Source organism: Microtus oregoni, unplaced genomic scaffold (assembly GCF_018167655.1).
Source record: "Microtus oregoni isolate MIOR12 unplaced genomic scaffold, Mior012 000028F_ref0000031, whole genome shotgun sequence".
NCBI lineage: Eukaryota > Metazoa > Chordata > Mammalia > Rodentia > Cricetidae > Microtus > Microtus oregoni.
This window is the reverse complement of record NW_024543087.1, coordinates 14,560,109-14,587,813: the sequence shown is the minus strand read 5'-3', so window position 1 is coordinate 14,587,813 and position 27,705 is coordinate 14,560,109. Positions and strand designations below refer to the sequence as shown.

The following is a 27,705-nucleotide window of genomic DNA, read 5'->3' as shown; positions in this document are numbered from 1 at the left end:
GGGGTGCAGCTTAGGGGCTTGCTCCTCAGGGCTTATTCAGCAAGCTTTCTGATAGAATGCAGTACCACCTGCCGGGGTGGCTCCACCCACAAGGGGCTGGGGCCTCCTCCATCAATCACTAATTAAGAAAATGCCCTACAGCGGGATCTTATGGAGGGATTTTTCTCAGCTGAGGTTCCCTTCTTTCAGATAACTCAGGCTTGGTCAAGTTGACAAAAAACAAGCCAGCGCAGCCCCCACCCCATTCCTGAGACGGGGCGGAAGGGTGTGGTGGAAGAGGATCCTGGCATCAGCTCTGAGTGCCATGACCTACGTGGAAGGCTTCCTTGCTGAAGAGCCCTCTAACCTTAGAGGCTTCTATATATGGCAAATTTTGCCTTTCTGGATGTTGTGCCGATGCCCTTGAGCTAAAGTCTTCCAAAAGCCCTCAGGATGGGTCAGGTCCTGGCTCCACAGATTGCCGTCGGCAAGCCTGGGTGTGAAAGGCCCTGCATAAGACTCAGCGCACTGCGCCTCGGGAGAGAACTTCTGCCCAGGAAGACCCAGGTGTTTTCCAAGGAGGGAGTCCAGACTTGCTCAAAGCTTCTGAGTTCTGGATAGCTCGAGGTACGGGCGTTGGAGGAAAGGAAGGAACTGAGACCCCACTTAGGCAGGCAGCGTGTTCTGCTTTCACTTCCCTGCCTATGGGTGGTATCACCCCCACTTGTGGGTGAGCAAATAGGTTGGGGGAGAGGTGTCAAGTTACATGGCTTAGTGGTGGCGCAAACTTGGGTCCAAAGCCCGGGCTCTCCTCAAACAGCCAGGGGTGGGGGCCGGAAGGAGAGGTTGGGTGTTGCGGAGTCCTGGGAGAAGGAAAGGTGGGCAGGGCCAGGTGAGAAGAGGAGAAAGCTGGCCCCTAGGAGTTCAGGTGAAGAAAGTTGGGGGAAGATGACTACAAGGGCCAGGAACTAGAAGGGAAAGAGGGCGCTCGGGGCGCAGAGCGAGGCGCGTAGCGGGTAGTGAAGATGGTGGTTTGGAAACAGGCCGGGCAGGTGAGGGACACGAGTCCCATCGAACTCTGGCAGGGCAAGTGCTGTATCACTACAACCAGGAGAAAGGCAAGCAACCATGGCCGCGGCCCCTAGCGTTCGGTGAGTGGGGCGAGCGGCTGGTCCCGAGCCGCGCGCAGGTGAGGCCCCCGCTGGGCGGGGCGGACCGCCCACGTTCCGGGCTCGGCTCCTCACCCTACACGTCCGCGTAGCCATGGCTACCGCCGGGGTTGCAACAACCCCCACTTAACGAGAGGGGCTGATTACCCCCCCCACCCCGGCCCTTCACAAACTCCGATCCCGCGGGACCGGAATGAAGGGTCCCGGGGGGCTGGGGCCGCGCACCCCGCTCTCCGGGCTGCTTCCGGCCTGACCCGGGCGGCGCGCGGGGGGAGGGCGGCCTGACGGGAGGGGGGTGGTGGAAGGAGCGGAGCCCGGGCCGGCCGACGCGGCTTTGTCTCCTTTGTTCCCAGCGGTGGCAGCGCCGCAGCGGGAGGGGCGGGCAGCGGGCGCAGTTTTCCGCCCCTCGGTCTCCGGGTAACAGCTGCGGCTCCGCCAGACCCACCTCCGGGGGGAGGGAAGGTCGCCGCACGCAGATCCCGAGCGAGCCCGGAGCTGCCCGCTGACGCCTCGCCGCGCGCATCCCGCAGGCAGGTCGGGCGGTGAGTTGCGGGGCTTGGGCTGGGAAGGCGGGGCCGGGCCGAAAGCCGCGCGCACCCAGGTGCAACGACCCGAGGCCTCGGTCCCGCTGGGCACGGGCAGCCCGAGTGGAGTGGTGGGCGGCTTCGGTCTAGAGAGTTGGGACCACACTCGTGCGCGCGAAGGCAAACTCTGGCGGCACCGCCTGTAACGCGATTGGGAGATAGAGGAGGTGGAGCTGCTCCTCCGCGCCCCCTCCTCGCTGCCGCCACCGCCGCTGTCGGGACCGGCCGGCCCCTTCCCCGCCCTCCCAGGGCCACTGGTGGGGTCTTTGTCCCGTGGCGCGGTGGAGGGCGGAGGGCTGAGGATGAGCCGAAGCGGGCAAGTGGAGGCTTCCCCAGAGGGTAACAGACCCTTCAGGCTGAGGCCGACAAAGGAGGGAGACCACGAGCCTTCTAATTCTGGGACTCAGTCTTGGTACCGACATACCCAGCGGGTGCTTGATGAGCCCCTTAATTTATCGCGGTTGTTTGGTCAACGATGGCATCCTTCTACCCCACTCAACATCCAGAAAGCAGGTGTGCAATGCACACCATTTCACAGTCAATGAGTAACGCTCTCCTTTAAGTGGATACTGGGACGGGGGCTCAGGAAGGGAAGGCCGGTTTCCCACTCCAACTCCCAGGTACAATACATGTACAGGTGCAGATGGGATGAATTTGGAAGCCTTCTTAGTGAGAGCAGCTGCAGGAGTGGGGGTCAGGTGGCGCTTGCCCTTTGCAGAAGTCAGGCAAGCAGTCTTGGGCCCCGCTGGGGTTTCAGGGAGTGTGGGCTCTGAAGAGGCCTGTGGGACAGGCCTGGGCACAGGCAGAGTTAAGACTTTGGCTATGAGCCTGGACAGAGTCTGAGATGTGGGGAGTTGGGAGGAGATACTGGCAGTGCAAGTTAGGGGCGTGAGGCTTGGCTCCAAATAAGCGTTTTCAGTCTGCTCTAGTCTGATCATTAATAAAACTGGGCCAATTCCTTGTGTTTTGAGAGGCCAGGAGGCTTGGAAAGCAGTGTGTAAGCTCCGTGTTACCCCTACCCTTCTTTGGCCGTGAAATGGGGGCTCATTCACCATGTAGGGAACACCTACTTTGCGCTGGGGTTGCCGGTTGCTGGGGTCTCCTAGTTAAAAGTGGGAACTCTGCGCCTTGTCCAGAGAGGGAGGCTGCAGCAGGAGAAAATGGTCTTGAGGCCCACTGGGCTCCACCACATTTACTGATTGGAGTGGTCCTACCTTCTCTCCCACCAATGGGAATCTGAGGCTCAGAGCCGGAAGAAATTGAGGCTGGTGACTAGGTGTGTCCATTTCTTCTACCACACAGGGTCACCTCCTTAGCCTGGGAAGCCTAGGAAGGCTCTCCAGGGAGGTGATGGCTGGGCGTGGGAGGTAATGGGAGAGAGAGGGAGTGGGCATTCCAGGCCTAGGAAACAGCCCTTGTGATGGCCGGGAGAGAAGAACAAGCCTGCAGTTTAAGCAGGAACGAAGAGCATTTGTGGGGGTGGTTGTAGACAGAGGGGCCTGACCTTTATCCCTCCAGACCCAGGGTACCCCAAAAGCTTGAGGAGTGTGTGCACTCCATTTTTGTTTAAAGAAAATCCAGTGAGCTCTTCCTAGATGGGAGGGACTAGGGATCCCTCTGTGGCGGGTAGCTGAAGTGAAGTAAAATCTATCGGCCGCATGCAGGAGAGAAAAGTCACTACCCTTTGTCCTGCCCTTGCCCATGGTATGTAGGCCCATTGACGTAGTTCCTTAGAGTGGGTCAACCTCTGACCTGTGTGCTGAGCTCTTTGGAGCCCTCGCATTTCTCTCAGTGTCCCCCTCAATGCAATTGTAATTTCAGTTTGGGGAGTGGTTTTGTTACTGCCCCTTAAGGGCTGGGAAACTTTGGCATGTGGTAGGCTCTGAGCAAATATTTACGAGCTAATGGAACAGCAAATGCTGGTCTCACTATGGGACCCTGTGCCCAAGGCACATCTGTGGGCCAAGGTGGTGGGAGGGTCGGGCAGTAGCAGTGCAGAAGGTGGCTTCTGCCTTTCCAGGGGAGGAAATGTGTTTTCTCTATCCCTTGGAAACAAGGTGGGGGGCTCTTTAGTAGCTTGGCCTTGCCACAGTCTTGGGCTTCTGGCTGGGTTCAAGACTTTCCCTGCTGCCTTCTTCCCTCCCACCCCCTTGGGTGGCAAACAGAGGCAGCCTTGTTCCCGCTTCCATAGAGCTGCCCTGTTCTCTGCACACTAAAAATGGAAACCCCCAAGCTATTTTGGGAGCAGTGCCCAGCCAGACTGTGGCCATGGCCCCCTGCTCCCACTGGGCTGTGACCACAGCGTCCCTGCTTCCACCAGGCTGCTGGACCTTCCTCTTAGCCTTGTGCTCAGCCCTGCTTATGATAGGGCAACCTCAGGAGCGCCCTGCTGAGGCTCTGATAGTATGGGCCAATCCAAGCGCAAGAAAGGGAACTTTGGGAACATTCTGCATAGACAGCCTGGCAGCTAGGTGGTGGGAGGGGCTGAACAATGTGGCCTGGGCACAGGCTAGGAGGGAAGAGTGTTCCTCAGTGTAGAATGGTTTGCCCCATAACCTAACCACACTTTGTGTTCCTGCTTGAGGACCAGTGGATTTGGGGAAAGGTAGTGTTGCCATAGTTACTTAGGTCTAGGATTTAGGAGCCTTAGCTGGGGCCTGCAAAATTGGAAAGTGGGCACTCAGAGTCTGGGGAGTTGGTCCTAGGGTTGGACTTGGGCTGCAGGGCACAGCTAGGCATGATGCCTCCCTCAGAATACCCAGCCTACCACTCCTACTGCACTCTGGGTTCTGACTCTACAGCCTGCAGGAGAGAAAATTCCAGGAGATGGCCTGCCTCCCACAGCTTTCTAGGACTTAGTGCTGGAACCAGGGAAGTGTGTGTGAGTCTGTGTGTGCGGGTATCTAATGTGAGTGATGTGTGTCTGTCTCTGGTGGGTGGGTATGAGGTGTGTCGATGCAGTGTCTGTAGAGGGCAGAGCTTTGTATGTGGTGTCTGAACATAGATACGTGTGCCCTGGGTGGCGTGTTTATGTTTGTGTGTATGTTGTATGTGTCTGTATATTTGTGTGTATGTATCTTCTGTGTGCATAGGTCATACCTACATGTGTCTGTATGTGCAAGTGCTCCTGTGTTTGTGTGGAGATGGGTGCATTCAGGGTAGGTGGTATGCGTACATCTTAGTATATGTGAGTGGTACCTGCTGGTGTGCTGGCACCCGATTGGGTTAGGGTGGCCCCTGGTTGGTGTGGGTGCCGTGACAGAACAGAGTTAAAGCAAAGGATGGGATGGGAAGAATGCCGAGGAGGGACCGCGGCGCTAGGGGCCTGAGTGGGCCCAGACGCCCATGGGGCTCCTTTCTAGGTGACCTTTCCCAGGCCCCTCGGGTGCCTGGCTCTGCTGCCCTCCCCCTCCCTGTGTGGGCTCTGAGGAGGCGTCCTCTGTGGAATGTGTTTGGTGGCTGAGGGCCAGGCTGGGCTGGCCTCCACCAGCAGGCTGGGGAGTACGGAGGGGAGCCTAGGGCTCCCGCATGCCTGCAGCCCAGCCCCCCGGTTTTATACTCTGCTTTCCCCCACTGGCTAGGTGACTCCTGCTCAGGTCATGCTGTTATCGCCTGATCCATCCAGCCCTGCCAGGTGAGCCAGACTTGACCCTAATGGGGAACAGTGTGCTTGTCACAGGGCTCCCCAAGGTGGGGCTCTGTCCTTCAGCCCTCACCCATTTATCATAGCCTATTGGTTATCACCCTTTTGGATTTTTAGCCTGCAAGGCTCTGTGTCCAAATTATTTTCTTCATTTGTTTATTTTGTTGTTGTATTGAGACAAGGTGTGGCTGTCCTAGAACTCGCTATATAGACCAGGCTGGTCTCAAAGTGACAGAGATCCACTTGCCTCTGCCTCCTGAGTGTGTCATCACACGCATCCTGCATCGAGTTCTGGCATCGTTAGGACATGCTGGTGGTCCATATGACCTCATCACTCCTCCTCCTGCCTAGGAACCTAGCGCCCACACAGAGGGGGCCCTGTCCATCCTCAGAGACGTCTTCACCCGAGTCAGAGAGCAGGGTCTAGAAGGAACAAGGAGACCAGGTGGGGAGCTAGGGTGGAGTATGGGTAGGTGCAGGTCCCCTGAGAGCATAGTCTACAGAGAAGGGGTAGTGTTGAGATTCCCAAGGGCAGTGGTAAGTGTGTAGTCCTGGGATCACCCCAGGCATCTAATCCTAGTGGATACGGGGAATGTCTGCGTAGCCAGGTTAGGAGGAGCATCTTGGCAATGCCTGTCCCTCATCAGTGACTTCTGAGTACTCTCCTGGCCATGTGAGCCTCACCCAGCCTTTCTCTCTACCAGGTGACCATGCCTGTCCTCGGCCCAGTTCTTCTGCAGGTGCTCTGGGCCGGGTGTGTCTTCACCCTACCGTCCCCTCTACCAGCTGCGTTTACTGCCAATGGCACACATCTACAACACTTGGCAAGGGACCCCACCTCAGGTACCCTTTATGTAGGGGCCACCAACTTCCTGTTCCAGTTGAGCCCTGGGTTGCAGCTGGAAGCCGTGGTGTCCACAGGCCCTGTGAATGACAGCCGAGATTGTCTGCCACCTGTGATACCTGACGAATGTCCCCAAGCCCAACCTACTAACAACCCAAACCAGCTGCTCCTGGTCAGCCCAGAGGCTCTGGTGGTGTGTGGGAGTGTTCACCAGGGCATCTGTGAACTAAGGAGCCTGGGACAGATCGGGCAACTGCTGCTAAGGCCAGAGCGGCCTGGGGACACCCAGTATGTGGCTGCAAATGACCCTGCAGTTAGCACAGTGGGACTAGTTGCCCAGGGATTGGCGGGGGAGCCGCTCCTGTTTGTGGGGCGGGGATACACCAGCAGGGGCGTGGGCGGTGGCATTCCTCCCATTACAACCCGGGCCCTGCGACCACCGGACCCCCAAGCTGCCTTCTCTTATGAAGAGACAGCTAAGCTGGCAGTGGGCCGCCTCTCTGAGTACAGCCACCACTTTGTGAGTGCCTTTGTACGTGGGGCCAGTGCCTACTTCCTGTTCCTGCGGCGAGACCTGAAGGCCCCTTCTAGAGCTTTCCGTGCCTATGTGTCCCGCGTGTGCCTTCAGGACCAGCATTACTACTCTTATGTAGAACTGCCCCTGGCCTGCCAGGGTGGGCGCTATGGTTTGATCCAGGCCGCAGCTGTTGCCACATCCAAGGAGGTGGCCCGTGGGGATGTGCTCTTTGCTGCCTTCTCCTCCGTGGCTCCTCCCACTGTGGACTGGCCCCTGTCGGCATCTACTGGGGCATCTGGAACCTCTGTGCTCTGTGCCTTCCCCCTGGATGAGGTAGACCAGCTTGCTAACTATACTCGAGATGCCTGTTACACCCGGGAAGGCCGCGCTGAGAACGGGACAAAGGTGGCTGGCATTGCGTATGATGTCCTTTCTGACTGTGCACAGCTGCCAGTGGTGAGTTCAGGTGTTTGCCACCACGCACCTGCCCAGAAAGGCTGAGGGGAGCAGGGAGTGAGTGGGTGGAGTGGCTCTCGTCCAGGTGCTAGGTCTTTCCTTTTAGGCTGAGTAAGAAGACTGCATTATTGCAGTGGCTGAGTCAGGGTGCTAAAGAAGGGACCGTAGAAGTTGGCTAAGAGAGTGTTTGAGCTCAAGGGTAAGGAGAGAGTGTTGGGGTGAGCCGTCTCATTTTAGGTTCTGTTTTCTTTTTTTTTTTTTTTTTTCTTTTGGTTTTTCGAGACAGGGTTTCTCTGTGGCTTTGGAGCCTGTCCTGGAACTCGCTCTGTAGACCAGGCTGGTCTCGAACTCACAGAGATCCGCCTGCCTCTGCCTCCCGAGTGCTGGGATTAAAGGCGTGCGCCACCATCGCCCGGCTCATTTTAGGTTCTGGAGCTGTAGGACAGGTCAAGACTGGTGTGTCTGTAGCCTAGGAAGGACAGATGGAGAAACACTACTCACTGAGTCAGTGAGGTGCAGAGGGCCCAGGCCAGTGTGCTGGGAGCTGAGGAGCCAGGCTATGAGAGCTTTAGGGCATGGCTCAGGAGATGGTACTGAGTGTAGCACATGGAGGCAGTAGCTCCCAGGAAAGAGATGGCAGAAGTTGGGGGCCACAGCTGGGCTGGGGGTGAAAAGGAGAAGGAACCTCTGGAAACTGCACCGAGGTAAAGCTTCGGATGTAAGAGCGTGCTGCCCGGGTGGAACTGCTGGGGAGGCTTGGGCCTAGGAGAAGGTTGTCCTCAGGTTATCCAGGTGGGGTCTTAGTGATGCTTTTTGTTGCCTGCAGGATACCCCGGATGCTTTTCCCTGTGGCTCAGACCACACACCCAGCCCCATGGTCAGCTGTGTCCCTTTGGAAGCCACCCCGATTCTGGAGCTGCCAGGGGTTCAACTAACAGCTGTGGCGGTCACCATAGAGGATGGACACACCATTGCTTTCCTGGGTGACAGTCAAGGACAGTTGCATAGGGTACATCCTTAGGAAGTATCAAGACTGAACTGTGACATACTACATGCCTCCCTTCCCTGTCCCAGCTCGGCTTATACTGCTCCTCCCAGGGTTAGGTGGTATTTACCCATGATTCTTCCCACATACGTACACCCTACCCAAGGCTGGTTGTAATAACCTCTCTTGCCTAGAACATAGACCAAGCTGTTCTCAAACTCCTAGAAATCTGCCTGTCTCTGCCTCCAGAGTGCTGGGTTTTAAGACTGCCCCACCACACCCGCCCAAAGAGAAAACCCTTATTCATAAATTGTTTTTGTTCTAAGCGGAGGAAGGTCTTGAGTCTGTGGCTTTGGGCTTGGTGCCAGACCTTGTGGTCTTTCATCGTAGGTCTACTTAGGCCCTGGAGGAAGTGTTGCCCCGTACTCTACCCAGAGCATCCAGCCGGGATCTGCCGTGAGCAGAGACCTTACCTTTGATGGTACCTTCGAGCATCTGTATGTAGCGACCCAGACTACTGTAAGTCCTGGACACAGGCTAGGGCATGACTGCTGGGAGGGGTCTCTGGGCAGGTACAGGGACCCGTATGTGGGTGAGACACTGGTTTTTGGATTGCCAGCTTCAGGTCCTCTTTGCTGTCACAGCTTGTGAAGGTTCCTGTGGCCCCTTGTGCTCAGCGTCTGGACTGTGACTCTTGCCTTGCCCACAGGGACCCTTATTGTGGATGGTGTGTCCTCCTGGGCAGGTTAGTGCTCCACCTGCTGACCTGGGCTTGTGCCTCTGGAACTGCACCAGCAACTCTGAACCTCTGACTTGTGGATAGCCCCGCCCCTGCCCTTTAGCCCCGCCCCTGCTCTTTAGTCCCATGCTCAGGGCTCGGGTTCCCTGCCACAGCAGACTCAAGAGCTGGGTATCAACCCCATGTGAGGGCTGTGACCAGGGCCTTAGGCCTAAAGATGCATTGGCTTTGTGACTTCTTGGTGGCTACTTGAGGGTCACAATTACATGAAGCACGATTAATAAAAACTTAGAGACAGAAATTGGGGTTCAACCTGAAGGTCAAAAAAGCAAAACAGCCAGCCACTGGCTCTTACCTCAACCTCTGTCTGAGAATGGTGATCATCCTGCCTCCAGGAAACCGCAGGATGAGACTGAGCCTGAGAGCTGTCTCCTCCCGTTGTATATTCCTCTCTAGTTCTGGGATTAAGGGTGTGCACCACTACCCCCTGCTTTCTGTGGCAACTAGTGTGGCTACTGGGATTAAAGGTGTGTGTCCTCGCTGCCTGGTCTGTAAGGCTGGCCAGTGTGGCTGTTTTACTTTTCTGATCCTCAGATAAGCTTTATTTACGCCACTACGGTTACATGTTGGTTCTTAGATGCAGCCGCCGGTCGGAGTGCACAAGGGGCCAGGGCCCCGAGCAGTGGGTGTGGAGCTTCCAGTCGGAGCTGGGCTGTCTTCAGGTGGTGGCTGTGAGCCCTGCCAATATCAGTCGTGAGGAGAAGAGGGAGGTAAATGACCGGAATAGTCCGGGCCCCAGTGGGGATGGATGAACTCTGGGATGGATGGAGACCTTGGATTTTTGTCATTGCATGAAATACCACATGGCTTGCCCAGGCACTTCTCTTGGTCCTTGGATTTCTCTGTTATAGTCAAGGTCAGAGTGTTTGTGAGGCCTCAAGGGCTATGGGGTGCTAGTGCCAGCCTGTACTTGGTGCCCCGGTCTACCACCCAGTGGGTCCAGATAGGCCCTTGGCTTTCTTGGTAGGTTTTCTTGTCGGTGCCAGGCCTGCCGTCTCTTTGGCCAGGGGAATCGTACTTCTGCTACTTTGGAGACCATCAAAGCCCTGCTCTACTGACTGGTTCTGGTGTGATGTGCCCCTCCCCAGACCCTAGCGAGGCTCCGATGCTGCAGAGAGGAGCCGGTGGGTGAGAGAAGGGGCCAGCCCCGGACCTGGGAGCCGCACCCTGCTTTCATTTTGCTTTAACGGGTTTTGTTGGGTGTAAGGTGAATCCAGACATAGCCCTGGTCGTGCTCTGAGCCCTCTCACTGGATTCTGTACCCCAAGTGTCCATGCCATGTCCTATGGACTTTGTTCTCTGACCCTAGTTCCTGTCTCCATTTGGGGTATTAGCCTCATTCCGTATGGATCCCATCCCTCCCTACTCTTCATTTCCGCCTTTCTCCCCCGTGTTGCAGACCATGTCTCCGTGAATGTGGAGCTCAGGTTTGGTGCCGTGGTGATCGCCAACACTTCTGTCTCCTTCTATGACTGTATGGCAGTTACTGAGTTTTTCCCGTCTGCGCCGTGAGTTCCTTACCTTGTCTGTCCCTAGCGCTGGGCTCCTGTATTTTGACCTCCATTTCATGACTACGCTATGTGCAGGTGCCGGGCCTGTGTGAGCAGCCGCTGGGGGTGCAACTGGTGTGTGTGGCAGCACCTGTGCACACACAAGGCCTCGTGTGACGCCGGGCCTATGGTGGCAAGCCAGCAGGTGAGTGGGTCTCCAGGATGAGGGGGGGTAGGGTGAGGTTCTCTGATGGCCTGGGGTCTGTGTGCCTGCCGGCCTCCTGGGACATTCTGTCCTGAGCACCTGCTCTGTGTGACAGACACCTGGAGAGTGGCTGCTTGTCCATCCCATCTGTTTTGGGAGAGGACATTTAAGCTGAGAGGCAAGAGGTGTGACCTTGACTCCCCACCTCAGCACAGACCCCGTGGAGCCTGCCCTCTGTGTTTCTGCTTTAGAGAATTAATGGGATGTTTTTGTTTCTCTTTTCCTTGGTCTTCTTCCCTCTTGACATCCCCTTGCCTGCCTGCTCCTGCACCTGCCTGCTGAGTGGCCCTTCCTGTCTTTCTTGGCCTTCCCTCTCAGAGCCCACTTCTGTCCCTAGTTCCTCCTGCAAGGGATGTACTCACCCCTTTCCCACCCACAGTCCCCAAAGCCACAGTTACCCCTACTCCCAACACCTTCCCAACGGAACCTAGGGCTCCCTCCATAGCTCCAGATGTCCTACCTGGGGCCAGGCCTTCCCGGCTCAGCCTCTGGGGCCCATGGGTGGGTCCTGGCCCCATACTTTCCCCCACGTCCACAGAGACACCTGTGCATGAGAAGCCCCTCCTTCCTGACCTCCCTACCACACCTGGAACCATTGTCCCTGCCCCTACTGACTTGGGACCAGTGACCACACCTGAGGACCTCTCGGCCTCCTACCGATTCCCCTCAGATGCAGCCACGGTGTCCCCTGCAGAGCCTGGCCCTGAGGCCCTGCCTTCCTCCGTGGCTCTGGACCAGCCCCCTGGCACTGCTCCAGCCACCACTTTCCCAGGGGCCACTGGCTCCATGAAGCCTGTTCTGGATTGGCTCATGAAAGAAGGCGGCGAGCTGCCCGAGGCGGATGAGTGGACAGGTGGTGACACGCCCGCCTTCTCCACTTCCACACTCCTCTCAGGTGATGGAGACTCAGCAGAGCGCGAGGGCTCTCCTGCCCCCCTCATCCTCCTGTCCAGCCTCGACTACCAGTACGACACCCCCGGGCTCTGGGAGCTGGTGAGGTCCAGCCCAGGAAGGAGGCCTCGGGAGGGGATGGGAAGATGCAGCCGGTGGTTCACCCAGTGATTCTGCTTTGGGAGGGTGGGGACAGAGGACTGCCCTCTGGAGTCAAGCAAGGTAAAAAGGACCGAGGTGGGCAGGGTGGGAGCCACAGACTGCCTCACTCTCTGTGCCCGCAGGGAGAGATGAGTCAGAGGGTGAGCTCCTGCCCCTGTGTGGAGAATGTTCAAGGCTCCTTGCTGATACCGGTCCACGTGGAGCGAGAAGTCCAGCTTCGCGGCAGGAACCTGTGGCTCTTCCAGGTGTGCTTGCTGTCCGGCTGACCTCTTTCCCCTCAGACTGCTTGGCTACTGACCAGCCTTGCCCAGGAGGAGAGCATCGCCAGGCCCAGCTCTCTTTCCTTTCTTGGGCTGTACCAGAGCAGGGGCCTGCTCTGTGGCCTGCAGGGTCTAGCTTCTAAAGCGGCCTGAACAACAATGTGTTCTCTGCCCCCAGGATGGCCCACGGAACAGCGAGTGTGTGATGGAGCTGGAGGGCCTCGAGGTGGCGGTTGAGGCCCAGGTCGAGTGTGAGCCACCTCCAGGTGCCTGGTGTCACGTCAAGTGCCAGCAGCACCAGGTGTGGACCGTAGGAGCCTGGGTGGGCATAGACTGGCTGTCAACCTCAGCTGGCTACATTGTGCTTGTCACAGCCCAAGCTTTGACACTCTGAAACAGATGGCTACCCCAACTGTGCCATGTGCCTCCTGGGGTCCCCATTTCCCAGCCTGACCTCTAAGTTGATGTCTCAGGGGTTCTATCTTCTAATTCCATTGCTGATCCTGTCCTTGCACTCTGGGACCCCACAATTCCAATTCTGACCTCCAGCACTGCTCTGATAACTGGTCATTTTGGTCCTTTCCTAAGCCACACCCTCCGCAGGCCTGGCCCAAACCATAACTTCACTCCCGTTTCTCCAGTTCAGCTATAAGGCTCTGCAGCCGGAGCTCCAGGTGGGGCTGTTCCTGCGCTGGGCAGGTGGCCTGCGTGTGGACAGTGCTGATGGGCTGTACGGTGAGCTGCCCAGGGACCACAGGGCAGGCAGGGTAGGGGGTAGTATCGACTCCGGTAGGCCTCGCCATCACACGTCACTCCTGCTGTCTCTAGTGGTACTGTACGACTGCTCTGTGGGACATGGGGACTGCAGCCGCTGCCAAACTGCCATGCCCCAGTATGGCTGTGTGTGGTGTGAAGGGGAACATCCACGTTGTGTGGCCCGGGAAGCCTGTCATGAGGCTGAGACTGTGGCCACTCAGTGCCCTGCGCCTCTCATTCACTCGGTATGTTGGAATGCTGGCATGTCTCCTCCCTTACTACTGCCCGTGGAGGGAGGTTTGCCCCTGGAGGGAAGAAGCTGGGATTGCCTCAGAGCACAGAGGCTGACAATGTCCTTGTCCTGGAATAGGTGGAGCCACTGACTGGACCTATAGATGGAGGCACCCGCGTCACCATCAGGGGCTCCAACCTGGGCCAGCAGGTCCAGGATGTGCTGGACATGGTCAGAGTGGCTGGAGTGCCCTGTGCTGTTGATGCTGGGGAATACGAGGTCTCCAGCAGGTGAGCAGATTGGGCCCAGCATGGGGGGGGCGGGCGGCGTCATGCCTAGACGGCTTCTGTCCGGGGGGGGGGGGGCCCGCTTTCTTCCGTCTTTGATTATGGTGTCCGTGTCTTAGCGCTGGGCTACCACGGAGGCCTGGAACTCTGGTTTCCTGTGCGGACCTGGTTCAGGCCCCTAGCCTGAGCTGCTCGGGGACTCTAGTCTGTCGGGCAGTGATGTGGGAGTGTCATATATCAATCTGTTGATTTCATTGGCTAAGTAATAAACAAACTGCTTGGGCTCATAGCTTAGAACATGGGTGGAGTAAACAGAACAGAATGCTGGGAGGAAGAGGAAGTGAGCTCAGACTGGACAGCTCTGCTCTCTGGAGCAGAGACGCCATGCTGCCCGCTCCCGGGCAGACACACACGATGAAGCTCCCACCCAGGATGGACGTAGGCTAGAATCTTCCCGGTAAGACCGGTGCGCACAGATTATTAGAGATGGGTTGATCGGTATATCAGAATTAGCCAGTAAGGGCTAGAGCTAAAGGGCCAAGCAGTGTTTAAATGAATACAATTTGTGTGTTGTTATTTCGGGGCATAAGCTAGCCAGGTGGCCGGGGTGCTGGGGATGCAGCCCCGCCGCTCCTAATTACTACAGGGCAGAGTCACTGCCTGGAGCTTGCTGATGGCTCTGCTGAGATGTACTTCTTGCTTTCTTAGTGGCCTTGGATATCCTGTAGCAGGTTCCTCTCAGCAGCCTTCTCCCTGGCCCTTCTTCTCTAAGACCTACCCTGGCAAGGCTCTTGGGAGGGACTCCTGTGGGACACCTCCAGGGTGCCACAGGCGAATATGGAACATTGTCCAGGAGATGCCCATGAGCAGCAGTTCCCAAACCTGGCAGGATATTAGGGTGACCTCTTCACTGCACCCTCAGAAGAGCTGTTGCAGAGCCCCACGGTTTAGACTATTAATAATTCTAGAAGCATCAGGCTTGGGTGATTATGAAGTGTAAGATATATTCTGGCTGGAGCCCCCTGGCTAGTTCACACCACTTGCTCTGTTTTGCTAGTGTTTGTGGTGACCGTAACAATGTTAGCCACTGTAGGCCTAACCTTCTGGAAGTTAATGTGCCTCAGGCTTCTGTTATCTGGCCAAGAACCAGAGTTCTTCGACTGCTCACATCTGCCCCCAGTCCCGACTAGAGGCTTTCAGGGACCTTTTGTTCAAGGTCAGGTCAGGCTTCCATCACTTTGCAAATGGTTGCCGACCATGCGGTGATGGTGGGGCACTTAGGGTGGCTGATGAGCCCCCTTACTCGCTCAGCGGCCCCACCACAATCGGCTCTCTGAGCTCCTTTGTCACATCAGAGAGAGAGGCTCCTCCTTGTTGGGGTTTGTACCTTCATGATTAAAGCAGGAATCTGACCTCTCTGATGCCAAAGCTTGCTAGTGTGCTATAGGGCATCCCCTCCAAAGCTAGAGGGGATGCTGACCCATTTTACGGGGGATGGGCACAGCACACCACCTGGGTAGTAGCAGGGAGAGGATCTGCCGGGTCACTCTGAGGGACATCTGTGCAGCGTGCTATGCCCTTGCCTGCCTTGTGCCTTCTTCAGTCTTGTGTGCATCACCGGGACCAGTGGGGAGGAAGTGACTGGCGCTGTGGCAGTGGAGGTGGCTGGAAGAGGACACAGTGTCTCAGAGTTCAACTTTGCCTACCAGGTGCCTGACTGCTCAGCCAACCCCCAGCTGCCAGCGGGCCTCTCCCTCTGTGGGTGTCCTAGCCCATTTGGTTTTGCCTTCATAGAGCGCCCCTCCCTGAGGCTGCCTTGTTTGTTTGAGGCGCCCTGGCCTCTATTTTGGCCTGACTTTGTCTGTCTTTCCCCCCACCCAACACAGGATCCAAAAATACACTCCATCTTCCCAGGCCATGGCCCGAGAGCCGGGGGCACCCGCCTCACTCTTCATGGTTCTAAGCTCCTGACTGGGCGACTAGAGGACATCCGTGTGGTGATTGGTGACCAGCCTTGCCACTTGTAAGGGTTGTTTTCCTGTTCTACAAAATCCATGGTGCCCACGGAGCAGATGGGGTGGTGGGGAAAGCCAGTGTGGAATGGGTCAAGTCTGTCTAACAAGAAAGTTCTGGCCAGCTGTGCCAAAGCTGGGGCTGTGGGAGAAGTATATCAGGCAGGGTTACTTGGAATCTGTGGTTGGCAAGGAAGCAAAGTGAGCCAAGATTTGAGCAGGCCGCCGACACCTGGATCTGGCCTGTCTACCCCTCCCCAGGCTCCTGGAGCAGCAGTCTGAGCAACTGTACTGTGAGACCAACTCGTACCCCGTGCCTGCTGCGCTGCCGGTGGCTGTGTGGTTTGGGACCACTGAGCGGACGCTGCAACACGGCCAATTCAAGTACACATCGGACCCGAACATCACCTCTGTGGGCCCCACCAAGAGTTTCTTCAGGTGTGGGGCCAAAAGCATGTGTGGAAAGTCTTTGCAGTTCTCCTTATGGTGGGAGAGGTGGGGTTCTGGGAATGGGAGCTGTGTGAACCCCTTTCTGTTGACAGAATGGGTCATGAATTTGGGTTTGGGGGTGAGCTGGCTAGGCCCGGGCTATGCTTTAGGTCCTGGTTTGTGTAAGTCATGAATGGCTCCTCGGCTGTGTTTCAGCGGAGGACGTGAGCTATGGGTCCGTGGCCAGAATCTGGATGTGGTGCAGACGCCAAGAATCCGAGTAACTGTGGTGCCAAGAACGCTACAGCCTGGCGGGGGGCTTGGACAGAGGCATCATGGGGTCCCTGAGAAAGTATGTTCTTCTAGAGCCCTCAGCACATGGCATGCCCACAAGCCTCTTCCCTCACCTGTGGGCTGCCGTGGGGAAGCTAGTCCCAGAGGAGATGCTTCCCACCTCTGTGCAGCCACACCTCTCAGGAGGTGCATCAGCTGACCTGCCCTCATCTCCCCTACAGTTTGAGGAGCCGTGTCTCGTGAACTCCTCCCATCTTATCATATGCCACACACCCGCTCTCCCAGGCCCGCCAGAGGACCCCTGGGTCCAGGTGGAGTTTATCCTGGACAACATGGTCTTCGACTTTGCCGCACTGAGCCCCACCCCCTTCTCCTATGAGGCTGACCCCACTTTACGTTCTCTCAACCCCGAGGACACCAGCGCACCCTTCCGGCACAAGCCGGGGAGCGTGTTCTCTGTGGAGGTAAGGTGCCCTCCTAGGCTCGCTTATAGGAGAACGGTGTGTGTGTGCTGGAGAGGTCAGGGTTGAAAGAACAGGCCCTGAAGGGGGTGGTACAGGACAGGTGCCAGTCTAGGTCAAGGCAGAGAGCCGTTTGGTGGCCTGGGTCCCTATATTCCACAAAGGTATCTGGTGTATTCAGTAGTTGGGTACACATTAGGTAACTGGCTGGTCATCATTTGAAAACTGGGCTTACATGGATGACACTAGATGCTTGTTATGACACACATGGTACGTATGTAGTGTGCGGGCACTTGGACAGGTCAGAGTCAGATAATCCATCATCCCCTAGCCAAGGGGAACTCAACAGTTGACTGCCCAGGGTGTGGGGAATCATTGTAGTTTCAGCTTAGGAGGTAGAAGCACAGGCGGTTAAGGTGGCAATCCAAAGGCCATCTCTCACCATGGGCTCTGCCTGCAGGGAAGCAATGCTGAGCAGTGGTCTCCTGGCCGTCCCTGTCCCGTTCAGGAAGATGGGGTCCGGGTGGCAAGTGTTCTGAGTAACAGATCAGTGACCCACTGTTCCAGGGGGAGAATCTGGACCTCGCCATGTCTAAGGAGGAGGTGGTGGCCATGATAGGAGACGGCCCCTGTGTGGTGAAGACACTGACCCGGCACCACCTGTACTGTGAGCCCCCTGTGGAGCAGCCCCTGCCACAGCAGCACGCCTCCCAGGAGACACCAGATGCTTTGCCTGAGTTCACGGTCAGTGGGCAGGACCTGGGCACAGCTGGGCATCATGGTGTCTGGGGTGCTGGCTCACAAGTAACTTCCCACACAGGTACAGATGGGGAACCTGCGCTTCTCCCTGGGTCGTGTGCAGTATGATGGCGAGAGCCCTGTGGCTTTTCCCGTGGCAGCCCAAGTGGGTCTGGGAGTGGGCACGTCTCTCCTGGCTCTGGGTGTCGTCATCATCGTTCTCATCTACAGGTGGGTGTCGCCAGTTCTGACGGGCAGGGAAATGGGCAGAGGTTGTTCTGGTTTTTCAAGAAAGGGTATCTCTGTGTTGCCCTGTCTGTCCTGGAACTCGCTTTGTAGACCAGCCTGGCCTTGAACTCAGAGATCCATTCTGCCTGCAGAATGCTGGGATTAAAGGCATGCGCCACCACTGCCCAGGTTTTATTTTTATCTTATGGGCATTGGTGTCTGTGTGAAGGTGTCAGATCCCCTGGAACGATGAGTTACAGTTGTGAGCTGCCATGTGGGTCCTGAACCCAGGTCCTGTAGAGTCAGTACTCCTAACCATCTCTCCAGCGTCCCTCTGCAGATATTTTACATGAACGATCAGACCTCTGGGAATGGTTGCAACAGCCTGGTGGTCTCCCAAAATACTCTGTTTTGCTCTTGGGCATAAGAATAGCCACGAGCAATAAATAAACCATTGATTATAGCTGAGTTCTAACAAACTGGGTTTATAAAATCAGCTTGTGGGCCTATATGGCATAGTCGGAGTCTGCTGGGGACAGGAGTGAGGGATGAAAGGGCTTTGATGGGATAGGATGAATTGGTGTGGGTCAGGTTTGACTGGGGTTGGCCTGGAGTAGAGATAAACAGGCCTGAGCCAAGTCAAGCCCAGCAAGGGCTGGCCTTTCTTTCCCTTCTGCCCTTGCTGAGTAGGAGAAAGAGCAAGCAGGCCCTGAGGGACTATAAGAAAGTGCAGATCCAGCTGGAGAATCTGGAGAGCAGTGTGCGGGACCGCTGTAAGAAGGAGTTTACAGGTGAGACTCAGTGGGAGTAGCCGCAGGGCTCTGCCCCAGGCTGCTCTGGTCACAAGGGGTCCATTGACATTCTTCTGCTTCACAGACCTCATGACTGAGATGACTGATCTCACCAGTGACCTCCTTGGCAGCGGCATCCCCTTCCTTGACTACAAGGTGTATGCGGAGAGGGTCTTCTTCCCTGGGCACCGGGAATCACCCTTGCACAGGGACCTCGGCGTGCCTGACAGCAGGCGACCCACTGTGGAACAGGGCCTGGGGCAGCTCTCCAACCTGCTTAATAGCAAGCTCTTCCTCACCAAGGTGCACTCCCCGCCTGGCTTCCCCATCCCTCCTGGCTCCTAACTGGATGGGCCTAGTCTCTTCCGCCTGTTTCTGAACTCGTTCTCTCTCCCTGACCTCAGTTCATCCACACGCTGGAGAGCCAGCGTACCTTCTCCGCTCGGGACCGTGCCTATGTGGCATCTCTACTCACTGTTGCGCTTCACGGGAAGCTCGAATACTTCACTGACATCCTCCGTACTCTGCTTAGTGACCTGGTGGCCCAATATGTGGCCAAGAACCCCAAGCTGATGCTGCGAAGGTATGTGGTTGTCAGGGTGTAGGACAGCCGGAGCACGGGAGTAGAGCCAGGGTCTTGGGTGGTCTGCGGAACAGAGCCCTGTAGCCCCCTGCTGACCCTGGCCTTCCTTTTGCTGCCGTCTCAGGACAGAGACTGTGGTGGAGAAGCTGCTTACCAACTGGATGTCCATCTGCCTCTACACCTTTGTGCGGGTGAGAGCGGGAGGGTCGGGCCCTTTAGGACACCGAGTCCCCAGCAGTTCATGTACCTTGCCTACTACTGCCAGAGACAGGACCTTACCCAACATGCCCATGTACTTTCGCCTCCTGCCAGAGGCCCTGACTGCCCACACTTTCACAGGACTCCGTGGGCGAGCCTCTGTACATGCTCTTCCGAGGGATTAAGCATCAAGTGGACAAGGGTCCCGTGGACAGTGTGACTGGCAAAGCCAAGTACACCCTGAATGACAACCGCTTGCTCAGAGAGGATGTGGAGTACCGTCCCCTGGTGAGGGTGTGCTCTGGGCAGGTGTACGTGTGTCTGGTCTACACCATCAGTTTCCACCGGCTTCTGGCGTCTGTAGCTGGATATAGATCCTATCTGACCTCTGCTGCCTGCTGGAGAGGCTGTTTATTCATTTATTGTAGTAGGAACGCATGGCCTCACATGGGCTAGCATTGTTCTTCCAGCGCTGAGCCACAACCCCTAGCATGGAAGGATTGAGGTGGGAGTCTCAGAGGGTCCCTGACTTAGAGGGAAGCACAGATCCATGTTGAGTCTGAGTAGCTTTCTTGCCGTCTCACTAGGGATGCAGTCTTGTCCCCTAAGTCCGTAGCCACTTGACAGGCAGGCCTGCCTGGAGCTTCCCTGTCACACACAAGGGTTCCTCTGGAGGTCCTGGCTAGTCTGTGCAGAATGGCTAACACATCAGGTTGCAGGGGGAGACTGAGACATGGAGGGTTATGTGAGCATTTGCATCCAGCAGGGAGGCAGACGGGGGAGGAGTCAAGGACTGCATGGTGCTAGGCTGGCCTCAGAGCCTGCAGTCTTTTCATGGGTTGTCCCTGTCCCTGTCCCTGCGCGTCTTGGTGGTCATCCTGCCTGTGGAACCAGTCCTGAAATCACTCACACTTCTTGTGTAGACTCTAAATGCTCTTCTGGCTGTGGGGCCTGGGGCAGGAGAGGCCCAGGGTATACCTGTGAAAGTCCTGGACTGTGACACCATCTCTCAGGCCAAGGAGAAGATGCTTGACCAGCTGTATAAGGGACTGCCTCTTGCCCAGCGGCCAGACTCTCGCACCTTGGATGTTGGTGAGGGCGGGAGCAAGGTGGCATGAGGACCCTGAGATAGCCCAAGACTGGTGCTGTGGGGGCAGGTGGGGTTTTGGAAGTTGTTACAAAAGCTGGCTCTGGAACATTACCAGATGACCTTTCGCCTGGAGAGGATGGAGGGGCCTTGTCTCCTAGGATGGGATGAGCTGCATGGCAGAAAGAGGACGCGGGAAGCCCTGAGCCAGGTCCTCTCTTATCCTTGCAGAGTGGCGGTCTGGAGTGGCCGGGCACCTCGTCCTTTCTGATGAGGATGTCACTTCTGAGATCCAGGGTCTGTGGAGGCGTCTGAATACCCTGCAGCATTACAAGGTGGGAGGGGTGAGAGCTGGAGGCGGGAGAGGGTGGGCACAGACTGACGGGAGGGTCACCAGCTGTGCTCGCAGGTCCCAGACGGAGCAACGGTGGCCCTTGTCCCCTGCCTTACAAAGCATGTTCTCAGGGAAAACCAGGATTATGTCCCTGGAGAACGTGAGTACCCACCTTCTCCCTTTGTGGGCACTAGTTTTGTCCAGTCCTGGGTAGCAGGGAAAGCCCTTCAGACTGAGGGAGAACCTGTGTCTCTTTTTCTCAGAGGAGCCCCAGCCAGGTGCTCCTACTCCTGGGGGAGTACCCAACTCTTACATCTTGGCACAGGGACCCCAATGCTAGAGGATGTAGATGAGGGGGGCATCCGGCCCTGGCACCTGGTAAAGCCAAGTGAGGAGCCAGAGCCTCCCAGGCCGCGGAGGGGCAGCCTTCGGAGTGGGGAACGTGAGCGAGCCAAGGCCATTCCTGAGATCTACCTGACACGCCTGCTGTCCATGAAGGTAGGTCTGGGCTATTTAGGAAGAACGGCTACCCAGAGGACGTGGGGGTGGGTGGTGTGGAGCCTGTACAAGGGAGTGGCTGCTGGTATCCTCCCTGCCTGGGCTCTGAGCCTCTTTGTCTTCCCGCAGGGTACACTGCAGAAGTTTGTGGATGACCTGTTCCAGGTGATCCTCAGCACCAGCCGCCCCGTGCCTCTAGCTGTCAAGTACTTCTTTGACTTGCTGGATGAACAGGCTCAGCAGCATGGCATCTCTGACCAGGATACCATCCACATCTGGAAGACCAACAGGTGTGGGAGGAGCAGGGCTCAGGACAGATGTGAGGGCCTCCTGGCCCCCCAGCATAGTTACCGGCCCCCTTCTCCCCAACTTGCAGCCTGCCGTTGAGGTTCTGGATCAACATCATCAAAAACCCCCAGTTTGTGTTTGACGTGCAGACGTCCGATAACATGGACGCCGTGCTCCTCGTCATTGCACAGACCTTCATGGATGCCTGCACCCTGGCCGACCACAAACTGGGCAGGGTGAGCAGGCTGGGACATGACAAGGGAGGAGGGGGCTACCCAGGTGGGTGTGGACAGTGTCGGATGCACAGAACTCAGGTTCCTGACATAGTTGGAAAGGTGATGATGCTTGGGGGAGCAGCCATTAACCTAAGGCATTCTCACACCAGGCCTCATCCTAAAGTCTCTTCAGAAGGTGGCCGTAGTCAGTCTCGGGATAGGAGGGGAGGCGGTGTGGCACCTGAATCAGCTCAGACTTGAGATGGCAGTAGGTGTAGCCTCATATAGTTGGGGTGGATGTGGTGACAGACTGACGTACAGTCATGTGTAGCAGTACCACTTGATCAGGGATCACCATCAGGGCAAGTGGTAGCCACAGTAAGCCATGCGATTCAGCAACAACTCCTGGCAGTTACCTGTAGGTGGTGGCCTAGCCTGTGGTCTGGCAGAGGCCAGCTCTGGTACAGGTGTGGATTAGCAGTGTGGGATATTGAAGGGTGAGGCAAGACTCCAGGCCCCAAGACTATGGTGAGCTCAGGTTTGGGGGTGAGCTTGAGGAGTTGCAGGGGGTCACTAGTGGTCCCTGGTGGAGTCAGGATTCCCCAGTCCTAGAGCAATCCCTCCAGATGCCTGGCAGGTTTGGTTTCTTGGGGTGTTGGAGGTCTTTTCCTTTCACACCACTGATGAGAGTCCGGGGAAGAGCCAGCAGCATGCTGGGGAGAGGCTGTGGGCAGAACACCAGAGGTGGGACAATGTCCTAGGAGTCACAGCTCAGTCTTCTGACATGGGGTCCCCGGGCCAGGGCTGTGGTGTAATGGCGCCTGCTGCCAAGTCTGATGACCTGGTTCAATCCTTGGTTCAATCCCTGGTGTAAGAAGAGAACCAGCTCCTACAAGTTGTCCTCTGCCCATACAAAAAATAAAATGTAAAAACAAAAAAGTAGGCTAGGGTGACCAATAATCCTGGTTTCTTGGTTGCTAAGAGGGTCCTGGGATGTGGGTCGTTTAGTTATAAAACTGGTGCTGGTTGGACCCTGTGTGCTGATCACGCTATTGAACTTTGACCCTTCCTCTCTGCTGCTGTCTAGGATTCTCCCATCAACAAGCTTCTGTATGCCCGAGATATTCCCCGCTACAAACAGATGGTGGAAAGGTACCAGGGAGGAAGTGGGTCTGGGGAGGCGTGGAGGTGTGTGTGCAGCTGAAGCCCTAGGTGAGCCCTGGTGGCACCAAGGAAATGGTTTATTTAGCAGCTGTTGTCCCTGGCTTTCTGGCAGATACTATACAGACATCAGACAGACCGTCCCGGCCAGTGACCAAGAGATGAACTCGGTCCTAGCCGAGCTGTCCCGGGTAAGGCCTCCCTTCATACATCTCAAATATAAAAAAGCCCTGGTCACCTCTATACCTCTGTGATCTGTCTGGGAGAGGACAGACACCCTGTCACCATATGGACAGTGTGTTCCGGTGTTACTGCAAAAGGCCAGGCATCCTGGCATCTCAGAGTGAGCAGGGGTTTTGTTTTGATAGCTGTCACCTAACTGATCTAAGCAGGTGCTTGTATAGTTGTAGCCCTTGCTAGGGTCTGTGGAGTAGGTGGGGTTCAGCTCTGGGCCTTCTGAGTCAGCTGCCCACACTGCCCACTGTTCTGCTACCATGTGACACCCGTAGCACCCACGTGAGGACATTAGGAGCTATGGACAGTGTTCCTTAAATGGTTACAAGGACACTCACACTACCAATGATAGCTGTGCCAAGCCCTTCATGGGGGTGTGCTTCTGCCCTGGATCCCCTAAGATCTCCATGAGTTACTGAGGCTGAATCAGCCATTACTGTCCAGAGAAAGAGGCTGAGGATCTGATGTTCTCGTGTAAGACTTTGGACTGGTCTCAGGACACGTTTGAGTAAGATCAGAGCAAAATGACATGGAGTTCCCAGCCAGTCCCATGGCCCTGAAGTCACCTGGGATGAATGGGAGGACTATCTAGCTCTAGCCTTACCTGGGAGAGGCAGGTGGGTTCCAGCACAAACTCCAGCCCTGCAGAAACTAGTCCTGGGGTTTCTCCCTACCATGGAAGTCTTTGGCCTTGGCCTGAGCTGTAATCTTGGGTCCCTGCCCTGTAGAGAGGCTTCCCATCACAGGACCCATTCTTTTTCAGGTCCCTTTCTCTGCTCTCATCCTTCTCTGGGGTCCTGGGTCTCTTTCCCCCCGTTTCCTTCTCATTTCTCTCCCTTTTTATTTGCCCTCTTCCCCAGAACTACTCTGGTGACCTTGGGGCGCGCGTGGCTCTGCATGAACTCTACAAGTATATCAACAAATACTATGACCAGGTGAGCACACCCTGGGCCCCGACTGCAAGGCGGACTTTGCTCTCTGTGTGCCCCTTGGGAAACTGAGGGGGGCTCCATAGACTGGTTCAGTGATGTTGGCTCCTCTCTCCCTATCCCTACAATTCCCCATCCTGGTCCTGCAGTATGGCTTCCAGACATGGTAGTAGTGGTTGGGGCTACCTAGAGAATTTGCTAGGATCTGGAGCTTGTGTGTGGGATGTGCTGGAAGACCACTTAGTTGCCATCCCTTGAAGATTCCAGGGTTGGCTTTGTCCCAGATATTACCACTTCTGTGGGTACAGACTGGGCTGGGCTTCTGGAACCAAAGAATGAATGAGTGAGGTACAGCAAAGTCATGGAGGGGTTCTTCTGGGTCCTCTCTTGAGCAGGCCTGTTGTTCTGAGTACCTGTTAGTTATCCTATGAGTTTCCAGTAGAATCACATACCATATCCTCCTGGTCTTGGCACATAAGACTCATGAAATGCCATTAGCTGGCAGGCAGGGCAGTGGGGATGGCTGCAGCAGACCTGCGGGAAGGCCAGTGCGTGTGTAAGGCTGGATCCTACATGAAATGAGCTGGGCCGGGAAAGAACGTTAAGTAATGAGTAAAATATGCCAGTCTCCAACTGCCTGGTCTTTAGCATCTCCGTGTGGTGACGCTGGACTCTATTCTCAGCACCAGAGGCTGGAAGTTTGTGTAAGGCCTCACCGAGACCTTCCCCAAAATAAAACCCTAGAAAAGCAAGCCATGGTGACTTTGTTCTATTTTCACCCTGACAGTAAGTGAGGTGATTTACTGGATTTCTCTGTACTTACCCCTGACTGCGGTACAGCCCTTGGGCTGAAGTCCACCTGCAGTCATCGTGGGGTTCAGAGACGTCTCCCCTGAGTCTGTTGCTTCTGTCTTCCAGATCATCACTGCCCTGGAGGAGGACGGCACTGCCCAGAAGATGCAGCTGGCTTACCGGCTCCAGCAGATCGCTGCTGCCGTGGAAAACAAGGTCACGGATCTATAGGGGACCAGGGAGTCCTGGCCTGCTGTACCTTCCTGGGCAGCCCTGGAATCTCAAGGGGGAGCCACCTTCGTAGATGCCTGTAGTGACTGACAAGCAGAGGTTAATGAAAGGTGGCTCCCAGTCTCCTGCTGGCTTCAGCCCCGTTGGGCCCACCTTGTAGGCCTAGGACCTAGTGGCTCAGTGGGTAGTACCAGGCCTGCCCCAAGCCTGTTGACTCTGACATCCTTCCTGGGTGACGCCAGCCTACAGGGAGCTGGGGACTTAGGGTTTCCAGAGAATGTCTGGTAGAGCCTTCGGGCCCCTGGGGACACTGTACTGTTCTGCGCTGGCCTGTGTCCCATGAGTTCTCACAGCCGAAGGAAGAGAGCCCTCCTACTTCCTGTCCTCTTCGTCCATCCTCCTTGGCCTCAGTTTAGCTTCCTCTGTCTTTGTTCCCTGGTGCCAATTGCAAGGCCTGAGAGGAAAAAGGAAAAAAAAAAAAAATGCCTTTCCAGGCTGCTGCTGCCTCAACAGCCATGGTGCCTCAGGCCCACCCTCGCTTCTGGGAGGCTGGTGGGGAGGGAGAGCAGTGGCTCACCCATGATGCAGCTCGTCGTGAAAGGATAACACGTGGTGTGGAGTCTGACCGGGAACTCACCAACCCTTTTGCTAACTGGCAACTGTTGGGGACATGGGCACAGTACATTCTGAAGGGTCTCCCGACCCCTATGAAAGGCCTTACACTGTCAGGTGGCAGGCTCTGCTTCCTGGAAAAGAGAACTTGAAGCATGATAGGACTCAGGGAGAGCAGGGGCCGGACGGGGAGGGCAGGTTCTCCATCGTCAAGGGCTGCACCTTGTCTGCAGGCTGTGCTCATGTCTCCACTCATGGTCCATGATTCTGAAAGGGATTGAGAAAGTGTGGCATCTTTAAAAGGGACTGCAGGCACCGTGGGTATCAAGGGTCCTTGTCTATGGCCCTGGTTCTGGATTTCCAGATTGCTGTCCGTGGTGAGGTACCTTAAGGCAGGGGCTCAAAGCCGACCACCTGCCTGTGAGGTGGCCCATTTGCATGGCATTTTCCTGTTTGAAGTTGCCGGTGAGCTTCAAGACCAATGTACTGAGGTGTCTGCCTGGATCAGCAGAGCTGGAGGTGGGAAGTGCCCTGGGCCCCACTAGGTGAGGGCTTTAGTGTCCTCAGAGAGCACCCCCTTGGCCAGCCACCTTTGGGGTCTTACCTGAAGGTTTGAAGAGATGGGCTGATACATTTCCAAGAGGAGGCCTTCTTTGTCATCTCCAAAGTCCTTGTCTTCAAGAGAGCAGGAGCCATGTTGGTTTTCATTCCAGTGGTAACCACAGCTGCTGTTTCTGTCAGCGCTAACATCCCGTCTTGCCCATGCCGGTCCGATGTGGGAGCCACATCCACAGATGGGGTCAGCAGTCGGGTCCGCATTTGGGAGCTGCGAACCTCAGTACTAATAATAGCTGTCTTAGTCCAGATTCTATCCTCACTCAGAGTCTCTGCCTCTCCCAGGGCTGACCATGGGGTTGAATGAGGTCTTGGCTAGACTTCAGACAGGCACAGAGAGGGAGGCAGCTTGAATCAACATGGGGAGAGAGCTGCACCTCTGCTCCAGGCTTGCTTCTGCGGTCTTTGGGGTTCCTGGGGAGGAAGGCCGAGTACCGGCATGCTTGGGCGTGCACTCACGGGAAGGGCGAGTCCTGAAGATGCTCTGAATCATTCATGTCTCAGCCTCACAGAACACTGTGATAAAAGATGTCGTGAAAATAAAACCTTACCACATACGATAGGAAGCTAAGTCTTGACTCAAACACCGTGGCCAAGAATGGCCGTGCCCATGCCAACAGGACTTGGCGATGGCTCACTTGGGTCGAAGCCCGCTTTAGTTTGGTCGGTCTTCCCCCTTTCGCTCCAAGTTTGCAAAGGTGTGCTCTCGTTGTTTTTCACGGACTTGTTAGTGCACAAAGGCCCTTTGTATCTCACTTTCCACCAGTTTAAATATTGGAGTAATTGTCTGGATTTTACATATATTTATTTTTAATTCTTCAAGATAGGGGTTCACTGTTTCTCTCTGGTTGCCATGGAACTTGCTAAGCAGACCAGCTTGGCCTTGAACTCCGTCATACTGCAGCTGAACTAAAGGTGTGAATCACCACACTCGTGTGTGTGTGTGTGTGTGTGTATTTTAACTAAAGAATGGTGCTTGTGGGTGTGTAACACCTGGATTTGTGCTGATGAGCACCGAGGTCACCTTGAACCTTGGAAAGGGACAAGAGCACAGGAGACCACTGACTGATGTCCAGTCTAGACTATGCTGGGCCACAGCGTAGACCCACCTTGTCTTTCCCCGGGCAGCAGTGCCCACCAGTGCCTGTGTTACTGGCAGAGAAGACACTAAAGTGCACACCCACCCCCGGTCTGCTAAGGCAGGGGTTCATGGCTTCATCTTTCTTCAGGATCCTGTGTCAAAGATAAAAGCTGGAAAGACCACAGTGGTTACCAGCACTTGCTCTTTCAGAGGACCTGAGTTCTGTTCCTCCCAACCACATTAGGTGACTACCACTTAAATTCCATTTCCGGCGAATCTGATGCCCTCTTCTGGCCTCTGTGGGTACTTCACTGACACACTTTCCCATGACTACAAGTCTTGATAAATTCTCATACCTACATGCAGATTTTCTTAGGAAGGGTCTCGGCCTAGGTTAGCCTGGTTTTCACAGTATTGCTCCTGCCTCAGCCCCCTGACTACAGAGATGACAGCTCAGCGCCACCAGGCCCGGCTGGATCTCAGAAGCCTGCTCAGCAGAGAAGAGCACTCGCTGCTCTTGCAGGAGACCCAGGCTTTATTCCCAGCACCCACATGGTAGCTACTCCAGGCCCAGG

At 56.0% G+C, this 27,705-nt stretch overlaps 2 protein-coding genes across 3 annotated transcripts in view; one reads left to right on the top strand and one right to left on the bottom strand.

The window, feature by feature from the left end:
* Positions 1-1,670: 1,670 nt before the first annotated feature.
* On the top strand, positions 1,671-26,606 carry Plxnb1 (plexin B1). 2 transcript variants are annotated; one of them, XM_041677200.1, is made up of 37 exons: positions 1,671-1,690; positions 6,080-7,192; positions 8,019-8,201; positions 8,568-8,696; positions 8,822-8,922; positions 9,554-9,686; positions 9,944-10,100; positions 10,376-10,484; positions 10,563-10,671; positions 11,050-11,724; positions 11,907-12,029; positions 12,223-12,345; positions 12,686-12,779; positions 12,873-13,045; positions 13,171-13,322; positions 14,923-15,028; positions 15,206-15,342; positions 15,593-15,769; positions 15,977-16,112; positions 16,276-16,518; positions 17,083-17,259; positions 17,336-17,484; positions 18,172-18,272; positions 18,358-18,575; positions 18,677-18,855; positions 18,980-19,046; positions 19,195-19,341; positions 19,977-20,145; positions 20,372-20,475; positions 20,550-20,634; positions 20,800-20,972; positions 21,102-21,262; positions 21,349-21,496; positions 22,563-22,627; positions 22,752-22,827; positions 23,731-23,805; positions 24,718-26,606. In XM_041677200.1, the coding sequence occupies exons 2-37, from the start codon at positions 6,086-6,088 to the stop codon at positions 24,820-24,822; spliced, it is 6,366 nt and encodes a 2,121-aa protein (XP_041533134.1). In that variant the 5' UTR covers positions 1,671-1,690; positions 6,080-6,085; the 3' UTR covers positions 24,823-26,606. The 2 variants fall into 2 exon arrangements, with proteins under 2 accessions (XP_041533134.1, XP_041533132.1); XM_041677198.1 differs by lacking the exon at positions 1,671-1,690 and adding an exon at positions 5,310-5,366.
* The window catches only part of Fbxw12 (F-box and WD repeat domain containing 12), a gene marked incomplete at its 5' end in the record, with an annotated part of 38,889 nt that continues 36,731 nt past the window's right edge, over positions 25,548-27,705 (bottom strand). Inside the window, 2 exon segments of the mRNA XM_041677565.1 lie at positions 25,548-25,568; positions 26,039-26,109. Of these exon segments, the coding sequence (XP_041533499.1) occupies positions 25,548-25,568; positions 26,039-26,109 (92 nt within the window).